Below are 12,806 nucleotides of genomic sequence, written 5' to 3'. Positions count from 1 at the left end.
AGTATTTCAGAAACTGCTGATCTAGTGAGATCCTAACGGCCCCAAGAAGAGAAAATATCCAGTTTTTCTAGGAGGAAAGGGGGCTTATTGAAGGCCAAGGTCAGACGAGAATGACCTGACTGTTTTGAGATTATGAAGAGTATTATGGGCTTGACTCGTAGGTTCCATTTCAATTCCTAAAATCAGCAGCTTGGTGATTGAGGCTTTGGAATTAAGTGTACATTTGCCACTATAGCGAGGCAACAGTAACTCAAATCGCCACTCGTTACAGTGTATGAAGAAGAACATCTGTGAATGCAACAGCAGCAGAAGAAGACACTTTATTATGTGTACCTAATAAAGTGACCCGTGGAAGCATGTGCTACTCATAGGTTAAGTTTAAGGTTGAATTTAGAAGTATGAGCAGTACTGTGATCGCGTAAATAAAAGCTCTCACCACAAGTTACACAAATCTATTTCCATTATGCGATCCATTACGCTGCCAGGATCGCACTGACCTCTGTCACCTGCTGCAGACTCTGACCACTGACCACTGACCACTTGTGCCCTCTCTTGTGGCTGAAAGATGAACAGCAGTTGTCGGTGCTACAGGTCTGCACCAAGGGAGGAGGAGGAGGAGGAGGAGGAGGAGGAGAAGGAGACATGTTAAGAATACTGATCATTAAAAATGATTATTTCATTTTACCTTTATTTTACCAAAACATTAAGGAAACACATGTAGGGGTGAGGGAAGAGGGAGAATACCCATATAAAACACATGTTAATAAAGTCTTTAGAAACTTAAAAACAGCGTCAAATTGTGGTAAAACTCTTAACGATTGTCTTTAAAAGCTTGATTTTGGGATGTGTCGTGTGATACAGTGTAAAGTATGTGTTATACCTGGTTGCTAAATGATGCTGGGTGAATAGAAGATTGTAAACCAATGAATAACACTGAAGAATTGTGTGCCAATGACTGAGCATGTCAGTGAGCCTCTGAAATAGACTCGGCTGATCTGTATTTTTTTTTGTGATATCAGATATCGCCAGTTTCAATATCTGTGGAAATTAAAAAAAAAAAAGTCCCTTGCAAAGCAATAAGCAGCGGCCCACACACTCTCTCTATCCTGTGGTGTTATTAAGTGATATTCCCGAGGCTGGATCCTCCATTTCAGACGAATAGAAAGCATAGAGTAGTGCTGCTCAGAGTCATTTTCCAGAGCTTGTGTCACATCTCCATGTGTGTGTGTGTGTGTGTGTGTGATCTGATATATAACAGATAACTACCTGGATTTTCTGATTAAAACTGTACAATTTGAATGATGTGATAGCAATTCATAAAATCTCAAATCTCAAGACAGATCTTTTAATATATGTGTTTTTTTTTCTCCTCATAAATAACTGACCATGTAAGAAAACACCTGAACCCTGGAAACATGGAAGATAATCTCTTTTATAACCAAGCAAAATTATTGTTGTAAGTGAAATATCCCAAACTGAATTGATTAAGAAACAAATAGAGTTTAATAATGATTAGGAATCAAATTAAAATTGGGATTTCAGTGATGATATACAGTATACATAGCCTCACTTTTCATGTTGTGGATGATGTATAAGTAAATGCTTCCAGTGAGTCCTCTTCCACAGTCCTGAATGGCGTGTTTGTCTGCAAAGGGTTTTTAGTTGAAGAAACATGAACTCTAGATGCTACTAAATCATACACACGGGTCCTTAAATATCAATAACATCACATTTTGACATCACTAAAGCAGCAGATATTAGGTTTCTGCCTCTGTTTGGACCAGACTGAGGGAGCGCTTGTGTGTATACAGCAGTAGCACAGGGGCAAACTGCTGAATGAGCGGGGTTTTTTTTTAAAAAAATTGTCCAAAATACAAAACTCTAAGCTTCAAAATGGCCGTTCACTGACGTCACAGTCAGGAAATATCCTCCGCTTTGATTTGGCGCTAAAAGGAAACCGATATATATAACGACGACACGTTCATTACACACATTTACATGCACATTGTCAGGGACAAATAAAGGGAACAGATGTAAAATCTACATACTGGTACACACAGCGCACCGATGTGACAGACAATGCTGTTATTATTTTGGATTCTGTTTCCTTATGCCGGGGGAAAAACACACACACACACACACACACTACAAAGATAATAACAATACGGACAGAAAAGAACAGGAACAACAGAGATCTTAATTGCTATAATTATGATCACCCACTCAAGGAGTAGAGAAAAACACCGCCGCGATAACAGTTACAAGTTGTTAAATGGAGATTCTCATTAGGATTTACATGGAGGAAAAAAAGTTTCCTGAATAAGTTTCTTTGTCATGTGCTGTCCTCGGATAACACGGACGGAGGAACGGAGACACGACAAAGGCTTCATGAACGCAGTCACTTTGAATGTGATGCTTTTAATGAGATCAAAGACCCATTGTGTCTGACTTGAGCCAACGTCGCTCTCAGCTGGATGCCAGCAGCAGCAGCAGCAGCAGCAGCAGCAGCAGCAGCAGCAGCAGCAGAAGAAGAGACGAGGCTTTGACCTGGTTTGAATGGGAGACCGCTGATAAAAATGGTGATTACTGCTTGTTCCCGCTGCACCAGGGGCACAGCTGAAGTGATGTGAGGGGCGACGCAGCTGGGGGAGGAAGACGAGGGAGAGAGGAGAACCAAAGCAGGGAGGACACGGTTTTTTAGAAGCTAACAAAAGGCGAGAGGGGGAAAGTAAAGGCAGACGGGGAAAAGGACAGAGCAAGCGAGAGGAAAGTAGGCGATGAGATGAGGTCGAGATCAAAGTCACATTGAGATAAAAAAAAAAAAAGAGGAGGAGACAAGAAATGGCTGAGATTCTTAAAACCTTACTCTAAAATCAGAGGTGACATCAGAGGAGGGGAAGAAGCAGAGGAGGTTCACACTGACCTGGAGTCACCAGACCTGTCAAAGTCACAGGGTTGAGCAGATAAAGAAAAAGACACCCAAAGCACCGACTGTCAAAGAAAAACAGCTTTATTTCAAAAATATCGAGTCTGTCCCAGAAAAACACGTTTCACAATCTTACATTTATCATCCATAAACCTTACAGAAGTTATATTTTTGTCAAGTGAGGTTGTATGAAGTACTGGTGTCGAGGAGTTGTCAATCACGGGTGAAGCTTGCGGTCTTGCAAAAAAGATTGCACCCGTTTGCTGTCAGGTCCGACACTGGAGATGTGTCTATCGCGACCAAATCACTTGAAAATTGTCTTCTGATTCCTGGCACAAGTTTTTTAAACCAGTCACTCCCCTGCACCATCGTCAAGATGCCATTTCCCACCAAGAAGCATCAATAATATTTTCTCAGGAGTGGATTCTAGTGGTTAAAAATCAATCTGGACACTCAGTGATTAGTCAGTCTGTCATCATCTACCGCTTTATCCTCCACCAGAGGGTCGCGGGGGGTGCTGTGCCAATCTCAGCTACATCGGGCGATAGGCGGGGTACACCCTGGACAGTTCGCCAGTCCATCGCAGGGCCACACACAGATAGAGACAAACAACCATTCACTCTCACACTCACTCCTATGGTCAATTTAGAGTGTTCAATTTACCTATCCCCACATTGCATGTTTTTGGACTGTGGGAGGAAGCCGGAGAACCCGGAGAGAACCCACGCACACACGGGGAGAACATGCAAACTCCATGCAGAAAGGCCCTTGTTCCAACCGGGGCTCGAACCCGGGTCTTCTCGCTGCAAGGCGAGAGTGCTAACCACTACACCACCGTGTGGCCACTCAGTGATTAGTTCACAACAGAATTCAAACCTAGAACTAGGTCGTATTTTACTCAGAAGTCCACAGGGAACATCAGAGGGCCTGCACTGGAGACGTGTGTTTTAGTAATAATGTATCGTCAACAATGAACCAACTGTTTAAAAGGACGACAATAGCCCCTATTTTCTACACATGATAGCACCAAACCAGCGAAGTCTGTTTATTATTCTGATCACTTGTGTCGGTGTAAACATAGCGACTGTTTTTGTGTAGGTACCTCATACAACCTCACTTCAACCATCAGAAATGATACTTCAATAAACACTGTGCCTATCCTATTGGTAAATAAAGCAGTGCGTTGTGTGTGTGTGTGTGTGTGTGAGCAGAGGTTCAGCCTGGACTCAGGTTCTGTATTGCCTCCTGACGTTCACGATACAGAGACTGGAAGGCTCGTGCTAAACTGAGGAGCGGCGCGTCGCAGTTCTCCATCTCCCTCTGCGAGAAGACAAACAAGGACACACATGAATGATTAATGCCGTGCGGTGTCGCTCATTTGTTCCAAAAAAAAAAAGGAGCATTATTGTATTTATGTCACAAATATTGCCCTTTTCAAGCTGCTCCTGCCAACGTGGAAACGGTTGACATCCACTACCGCCGCCGGATTTGGGGATAGTGCGACGTCTGCATTGAACTGAACTCACAGCTGACGTCTCGTGATACTCCAGCCCCTGGCTCTGGGCCCATTCCTGGGCCACGGATGCTTCTACTTCCCTTCTGGTGGACAGGTCGGACTTGTTGCCCACCAGGACGCCTGAAACACACGTTAAGATGGCAGTACACATGCAGAAATTAGGGATGGCACGATAACACTTTCCCACAAACTCCAGTATCTACTGATACTGATATCAGTCCCGTACTGTTATTTTAACTTTTTAAACTATGGAGCTGTTAGCAACACATTTGTGCTGAGTCATTTTCAAGCTATTTCAAGAAAGACACAATTGTCCAACTGTGTAACATAAAGAAGGAAGCAAACTGCCCACCACATGACTCAGCTTAAACGCTGCTGCTGATTTTTATTGACATTTCTGCAGTGTGTGTGTGTGTGTGTGTGTGCGCAGTGAAGCCTGTGATTAGAGTTGCAACGAACGATTATTTTCAAAATCGTTAAAAAAAATGTAAAAAAAATGGTGATCAGTGTGATGATTTCTTAGTTATCTGGAGCAAAGAATCCAGGAAATATTCAAAAAAATCATGACTGTTCGTTTTAATCATGAAAAAAGCTTCAGACCGATTAATCAATGATCAAAATTTGATTCATTGAGTAACTGATTAATAATCGAGTGACTGTTTTCAGCTCAGATATATAGGATTTTTGGGGATTTTACATTTTTATGTGTTCGATATCCGATCCAGTGACAATTTGATAAATGTATCTATCGGTTTGTGTTTAGTTTTAATAGAAATCTGAAAAAAAAGAAAATGATATTTCAAATTCTTAAATGTTTTTTCTACTTTTCTTTGCTCCTCCATATCAAAAAAGACAAAAACACGAGCACTTTCTGACATTTTCTGGACCAAACAACTGATTTACCAAGAAAATAATCTTTAGTTCCATCCTCCTGAACCTTCTTTGACCTTGACGGTGTTTTACCTGGAACGTGGAGACCCCGGCAGTGGGCACGGACTCTCTCCATCCAGCGGCTGCAGTTGGCAAATGACTGCTCACTGGTCAGGTCGAAAACCAGGCACAGCAGCGACGGCTCGCCCCACTGTGGACGGGAACAGAGACACACTTTTTATTTTTACTTCTTTTGACAAAACTTCCTATTACATCAGCAAATCCCCTGCGTTTGCACTTTAAAATGTGCGAGGACGGAGCCCTGGACGGTGGAAATTCACTCGTCTCACCATTTTCTCGCAGGCCTCCACTAATGTCTCCTTCCCTGCAGAGTCAATGATGTAGAGCTCCTGAGGGGAAAAGGGGACGAGAGACGGGGAAGAGAAGCGGTGTCACACATGGAGATTTGGTCCAGTTACAGGTTTAAAACTTTCTTTAGAGAACACCAGGAACGCTCCTCATACAATACTGCACAGATGAGACGCTAACACTATTAAATGTGAAGACTTCTTCCACACTGAGCTTCAATGTCCATTTCTCACCTCCAGCTCTTGTAGATTTAGTAAATCGCACACCGCGGTTGGTTGCTTAAAAAAATACCCGCAGACGTTCAGGATCATTTATCCTACATTCAACATGGCAACGTGGACTCACCACGCTGTCGTTGGTCTCTGGGATGTTCACACATTTCAACAGCAGCTCCACTCCAGTCGTCTGCCAAACAAAGACAAATGGATGTTATGATTTCGGGGTACACTGATGGCGAGAAATAAAAAATTTGAGGTGAAAAGGGGGGCAGTCTGACGGCGTGCTTCCACTAGCGGTGCGGTTAGTTTGCGTTTCCATTAGCGATAGTACCTGGTACTTTTTTATTACTACCTGCTGGGACGTCTGTCGACAAAGTGAACATCCTGCTCTATTGACGAAGATCCGAAACTAGTGAGAGCATAAACTAGGGATGTCCCGATACAACTTTTTCACTTCCGATATGACACCGATATTGCAGCCTTGAGTATTGGATGATACCGATATTGATCCGACACGATATCAGCACGAAACACACATATTTTGTAGTGTGGAATGTTAGAAATAGGCTTGATCAAGTAATATTACTTAAACAGAGAACAAGTCCATTTCATTCTCACAGCATAGTAGGTAACATTATTGTATTTGTATTTATATTTTTTTGCTACATTTTATTTTTATTTTTTACATTTCTCTTATATTTTATTTATTTTTACTTTTCCTACTTTTATACGTGTTTTTCCATACCAGCACTGAATGTGGACACTTTAAATTTCGTTGTGCAATGCGAGTTGTTCTGATTCTGATTCTGAACAGTCAGTAACAGTAGGTACGAGGAAAAACTCAACCATTTATTATTCAGCAATGGTTACATCAATTTTAACCGTCAACATAAGAATATTAGATTTTTTGCCATGTTAATTTCATACTGTCTATAGTTAATTTAATCAGGCGGAAAGTACCAAGTGCTAAGGGGGTGTTTTCAGAGCACCCATGTTTCACAGGTAACAGCGTGTCTTCAGAGAACACCCGCCCTTGTTTTCACTATTTTGGATTAGCCCAACCCACACAGGGTGAGTGACTCCCGCAGGTAAACACGGAGTCCGGGGACCGGCCCCGCAGACGTACTGAGCTCCGTGTGTGGAGCTTCAGGACACATTTAAAACACTCAAAGCTCTTGGCATGGCTGGTTTTTGGGGTATAATTAACAAACGGAGGCTGTTGAAAGTCGACAGGTGGCGCTGGTTTATGAAATATTGTTGTTTAAGCAGCTCACCTCAGGATGAGCTAATGGCTAACGGCGCTGCTAGATAGAAGTGCTGGAGAGGAATGGACTGTTGTATCGGAGCGCTTATATCGGAGATTTTAGTGGCAGTCCGATATTGGCTGATATCGGAGCGATATCCGATATCAATATCGGATCGGGACATCCTCCATCCTGAGATGGAGGCTCACTTGCTCATCAAGTCGTCCCCTGGTGGTCATTCTCGAGATTACGGATTTCAGACACCAACATTGGCCTGGAGAAGACATCCATTCTTTCTATAACAGTCCATGCTGGAAGTCAAATAACCACGGCCATTCGTGCAAGAGCGGTTATCTGAGGCTGCAGACATACAGCAAGTTTAGCCGAGTTGTTAGTAAAGGGTAAACAGAGGAGATAGACGTCAGGCAGGAGAGTGCAAGGAGGACGGCTTAAATCTGGCCTTGTCACAGATGCACCTTCTCCACAAAGTATGAGATCCTAAGACGTCCTAAGTGGACGGGGCGGTTGCAGTCTGCTGCCTTTAGCCACCGTGCACCCACTGGTACAAGATCAGTGGTGACCTTGAAGAGGCGAGGGGGGGGGGGGGAAGGACTCTTGGCATCAGCAGCAAACTCTAAATTGATCTGATCTCCCGAGCTCACACTAAAGTGAGCATGTCAAATGCCAGAGACGAAAACCTTGAGAACACACAAACTGCTTCTATGAATTTTAAACACACACACACTTCAACAAGCACTTCACAAACAAGGATTTAGTCGCATGCACACAAACACGTGGATGCTGCGCTGGTCTCGCTCAGGAGCAGCCTAATGAGCTGGTGTGATGCATAGGAAGCCTCTCGCTGGAATGTCAATGAGGGCCTATTAGTTACAAATAAGCTTGGAATATTGCTAACGGGCCGTCTGACATTTTCAAAGGAGAACGTGAGCGGAATAGCCGACAGCCTCCGCCAGAGCCTTCAAAATCAAAAGTTGAAGAACATCAGGAGCGACTTGGGCGTCGCTGCACAAAGACTGTAACTCTTCACGGTGCGACTTTCTTTGACGCAGCCGTTTGCCGTTTCCGCCTGAACTGAAATTCAGCCTAAATGATCCAATATTTACAATATTTATAATTTACAAGTGTCAAAGTGTGCTCTATTAAAGGCTACTTCACAATAATATAATAGCTTTGGGTGCACAGCCATCCGGCACAGCCTACACCATCCTAGACCATACTGTACAGCACCAAACCAAACCATAATAATAATAATAATTATTATTATTATTATAATAATAATAATAATAATAATGATCAGAAACATTTAATCATTTAATTGGGAATGCATTACAGATCACACACTTGTGTTCTAGGAAACCTGATAAATCTACAATCTGCAAAGTAAATAAATCCTTATTTTTTTTTAGATTTTGACAATTTTTGACCATCAAAATGGAGAATGTAAAATTTAAGTTAAACAATATTGATTATCATTTCTTAATATAAAAAATATATCGGCTTTCTAAAGATCAGCATTGCAATGGGCCATAGATAAACCTCTTACAGAAGTAATGGGCACAGGTTTGCAAAATGAAGCCACTGCTAAAGTGCCTTTAACTTGTATTCTCTTGAACGGCCAGCAGAGGGCAAACTTCCCAAAAAAAAGTCAGGTGGTGTGCAATTCAAATCACCACATACAATCAGCAATGTTGATAAAACATTACAACGTGACCATTTTGTAAATTATGACACCATTTAAAAGAAGGGGCGATTCAGATCAGTGCGATAAAAAAAAAAATACTCAACAATAATAAACAAATAAGCTCTCTTTTGGTTTAAAAAAAAAAAAGATGGCAAAGAAGCTTCAAGACAGCAATAATAAAAAAGGTTGGAGAGACAGGAATAGTCTACCTGCTTTAGAAAGTAGGTTAAAAGACAAATAAAAAAAACAAAGTAGAATAAATTTAAAATAGTATCAAGTGAACTATCACCACTATACTTGTGAGTCAACTGAGCTATAAAGGAGGAATATTTTGGCTAATATGAAGCAAGCTGCAAGTAGGTGTGTTAACGGTTGCCTAGCAACAGCAGAGACCATGACCAGCGCTTTCCAATGAGCTTCCCTTTCAGTGCAGTCAGTTAATAAAGCGGTGTCTGGTGGACACAGAGCCATGATCTACAGGTGCACAGGCCTCCACACTCACTTTCAGCGGTGACATCGCTTTGCCATTTTCCTGCTGTTAATAATAACATTAATCTCACGGGCACTATTTCAATTTTTGAACATTTTCTTACGCTTACGTAGTAGCATATGTTTTTAGACTTGGCTCCAGTTCAGAGAGCGCACATAAATGAAGCCCATGCAGATTAAAAATGCAGTGCTTTCCCAGCATCGCGCGAATACTCCAGAGGTCCCGACGTGAACAGACACGCACATCATCCCAAACATATGAGTGTGGGGTTTAGACAGTGTGTGGAAACTGGTGCACTTGTTAAGTACCTGTTCTGGTGGCTTTCCAGAATCCTGCTGTATTAATTATCGACATTGCTGTCACCTCAGAAGCCCCGATACTGCTGACACAGCGGGAGCAGAACAACAAACACACACACACACACACTCACGGACACACACGGACACACACTTGGCTCCTGTCCAGCAATGTACTCACCGCAGCCGGTGCTGTACTCTAACCAGCTGCAAGGCTTTATAGTAAACAGAGTACATGTAACAAACAAACAAGCTGCTCGAGTCCATATATTGATCCTCACAAATGAATGCATTCACTCGCGCGTGCATGCGTACAGTCAGCAAGTGTATCCCCGCCCATTGACAGAGGGAATCAGCGAGCAGCCACAAGCCTATACATCATAGAGTCAGGTTAATGACACGGTTCCCTCCCTAATGCAGATTAGCATAAATAATGCAGATTAGCCTCCTCTGCATCAGCATTAATTGGTACGTTCTGCTGTTTTGCACTTCGGTGATTCCTGTGGTAGATTGACGAGACCTCTGCGGGTCCTTGAGAAGACTTGCAAGGAAGTCCCCGCAGAAGCTACGCCGCACGATCGTGACATTCAGCGACTGATATCGGTGATGATTAACAGCTAATGCATACTTAAAATCTTGAATAAACTAAAAGTCATGACCTCGGGAAGATTATTTTAAAGCTGTAGTTTGTAATTTCTATTTATTTTTTAATGTCTTTTGGCTTCTCCCTCTCCACATGCCCTTCCTGACACAACCATCCGGGCTTGGGACCAACACAAGGAGTACACTGGATGTCCAGTTTACAATTGGACACTCTAAATTAGGTTTCCTGCTCAGGGGTAGCCCAGCCCTCGACCTGGCAGGGACTCAAACCGGCAACCTTTCAGTCACAAGCCAGGTTCTCTTTCCACTTGGCTATGGGCTGCCCTAATATATAATTTTTAAATGCAAACAAAATGAGTCAAATTAGTTCACATAAGGCTGTTATCAGCTTAAGTGTCCTGCTGCACACAGGAAGTGATTTATTCAACGTCAAGACAGACAATGGCGACATTTTGCTCGTAAAGCGCAGGTGACGGAAAACAGGTTGGACAATTTCAGACAATTCTACTGATCAAAAAGCACTGTTTGCTGGTGCTTCTTGCACCCGCCCACCCCTGCACTACAGCTGTATACACACAAACGCTCCCTTAATGAAAAACACAGCATACAAAATAAACAATACATGTGATATAAGACAAAACAGAGGCAGAATAACAATGTCAACAATCACCAAAAGTTACACAGTGCTGCTTTAAATGAGCTCATTTGTTTTAATGGCTACCTAATTCTATTCCAATTATTGTTTTCATTTCAAAATTGTGATACCTTGATCCAGGACTACTTTAAAGCACTGCGTTATTCGTAAAGATACAGTATATAGAACCTGCTAAAGCTCCCGAGTGCTTGGAGTTCTCTGGGGGTCTGCTGTAATTGAAATACTGAATACTAAGTGGGTAGAAATGTGCAAAGTGAGGCAGCATATTTTGCTGATTTACGTGTTGCTGTGGATGATCAGCTGAATACTGGATAAACGCTGCACAGCAAGTTCATCAAGGTTTTCCCAACATGCTGCTATGTATTCCAGGCAGGCTGTGAGCCAGATTTAAGCTTCAGGAGTTGCCCCTTAAATCCCAGTCCTCAGTTACTCCCACCTGAATGTACAAATACTGTATAAGCCTGTGGCTACTCTCTGCAACTGAGCACAGACCAAACCTCACAACCAGGTGTTTCACTCTGACGCTGTTATGATCGTGTGATGTGACTCTGGACGGTTTTATTACAAGGAGTGGTACAATTGTATACTGGCTGTTCCGCATACACATCAGTGTATTTGGGATTGCATGTCCCTGCATTACACCAGAGTGTTAATGTGCTCCGTCTCACCATGCTGTAGTTCTTCTGGAAGAGAGTGCCGTCACTGTGGAACACATGAGAGAGAGCACTTTTCCCCACTGCAGCATCTCCTACACACACACATACACACAAATAACAAAAATATAAAAACAGGAAGAGACAATTCCATATTCATACTGTGCTTGATATGACTGCATTTACACTAGCAGCAATATTCCAAATTAAGACTAATACCAATATAAATCTAAAAGTGAAATAAAAAGTGTTTATGCACTGTGCAAACTCACTGACACACAATAAATAAATGATGTTTGTCTCCGTTTGCTGTTTTCAGTCTATTTAAAAATAATAATAAAATAAAACCACAAATAAACTGGTTTCTACAACTTTCACTTTTTGTCAGGTGAGGTTGTATCACAATATTTATCGTATATAAAATTAATATACGATAATGTGTATGGCCCTATCACCCAGCCCTATTTGTGGAGAATTACTTTTTTCTTTTCTTGAATTTCTTGATTATATGACCATAAAGAGTCAGGATATGCAACAATGTAAACATGATTAGATGATGCTCTGCAACATGTAAACAGGAATATGCATGAATAGTAGCTCATGGAACCTTCATAATCTGTAAAATGACTAATTTTAAATAAGGTCAATAAATACATGAAGTCACAGTCAATCTAATCACTTGTAATATTTTGTAATATATTATAATATATTTTTCTTTACAGAGTGATCACTTAATTTCTTTACATTATCACTTCGAGTAGTGATAGTGGTAGAACGTTGTTAAAAATAAATAATCTGTTACCACCGGCGTTATTTACAAGCATTAGTTTGGTGTGAAACTAAGCTACAAAGAGCCAGCACATACAGCAGTATAATGTGTAATAATGAGTATTATGAAATCTCGCGATACGTAAAAGTAAACTAACATGAAGTTGTCACGACAGCTGTACAGAAGTAGCAGAAGTGTTAGCATTAGCCCCTGTTACTGTTAGCCTCAAGTGGCATAAGGGAGAAATTTAAATTTAAACAGAAACAAATCTCACCGACGAGCAGACACCTCGCCCTCAGCTTCACCATTACAGCCGGTAAACTTCCACACACTACACGTGAATTCGCATGTTCCAATAATGACGCTAAATACGCTCCAAAACAAGCTTCTTCTTCAGAACCTCAGCAACCTGGACACATCGCGTCTCCTAGCAACCAGCCGCAGAGGCGTATCATTGGGCCAATCAGCGCGGACGTATCGCGCGGAGCTGGACTG

The 12,806-nt window shown here is 41.9% G+C and overlaps 1 protein-coding gene across 1 annotated transcript; it reads right to left on the bottom strand.

Annotated features, from left to right (window-relative positions):
- Positions 1-2,992: 2,992 nt before the first annotated feature.
- On the bottom strand, positions 2,993-12,760 carry ift27 (intraflagellar transport 27 homolog (Chlamydomonas)). Its single transcript, XM_058639639.1, has 7 exons — positions 12,586-12,760; positions 11,558-11,637; positions 6,027-6,086; positions 5,663-5,722; positions 5,406-5,523; positions 4,453-4,562; positions 2,993-4,246 (listed from the first exon to the last, which is right to left on the bottom strand). Exons 1-7 carry the CDS (start codon positions 12,617-12,619, stop codon positions 4,142-4,144), a joined length of 567 nt encoding a protein of 188 aa, XP_058495622.1. The 5' UTR covers positions 12,620-12,760; the 3' UTR covers positions 2,993-4,141.
- Between the last annotated feature and the right edge of the window lie 46 nt (positions 12,761-12,806).

Source organism: Solea solea, chromosome 10, assembly GCF_958295425.1.
Source record: "Solea solea chromosome 10, fSolSol10.1, whole genome shotgun sequence".
Taxonomy (NCBI): domain Eukaryota; kingdom Metazoa; phylum Chordata; class Actinopteri; order Pleuronectiformes; family Soleidae; genus Solea; species Solea solea.
This window is presented reverse-complemented; position numbering and strand designations above follow the sequence as displayed.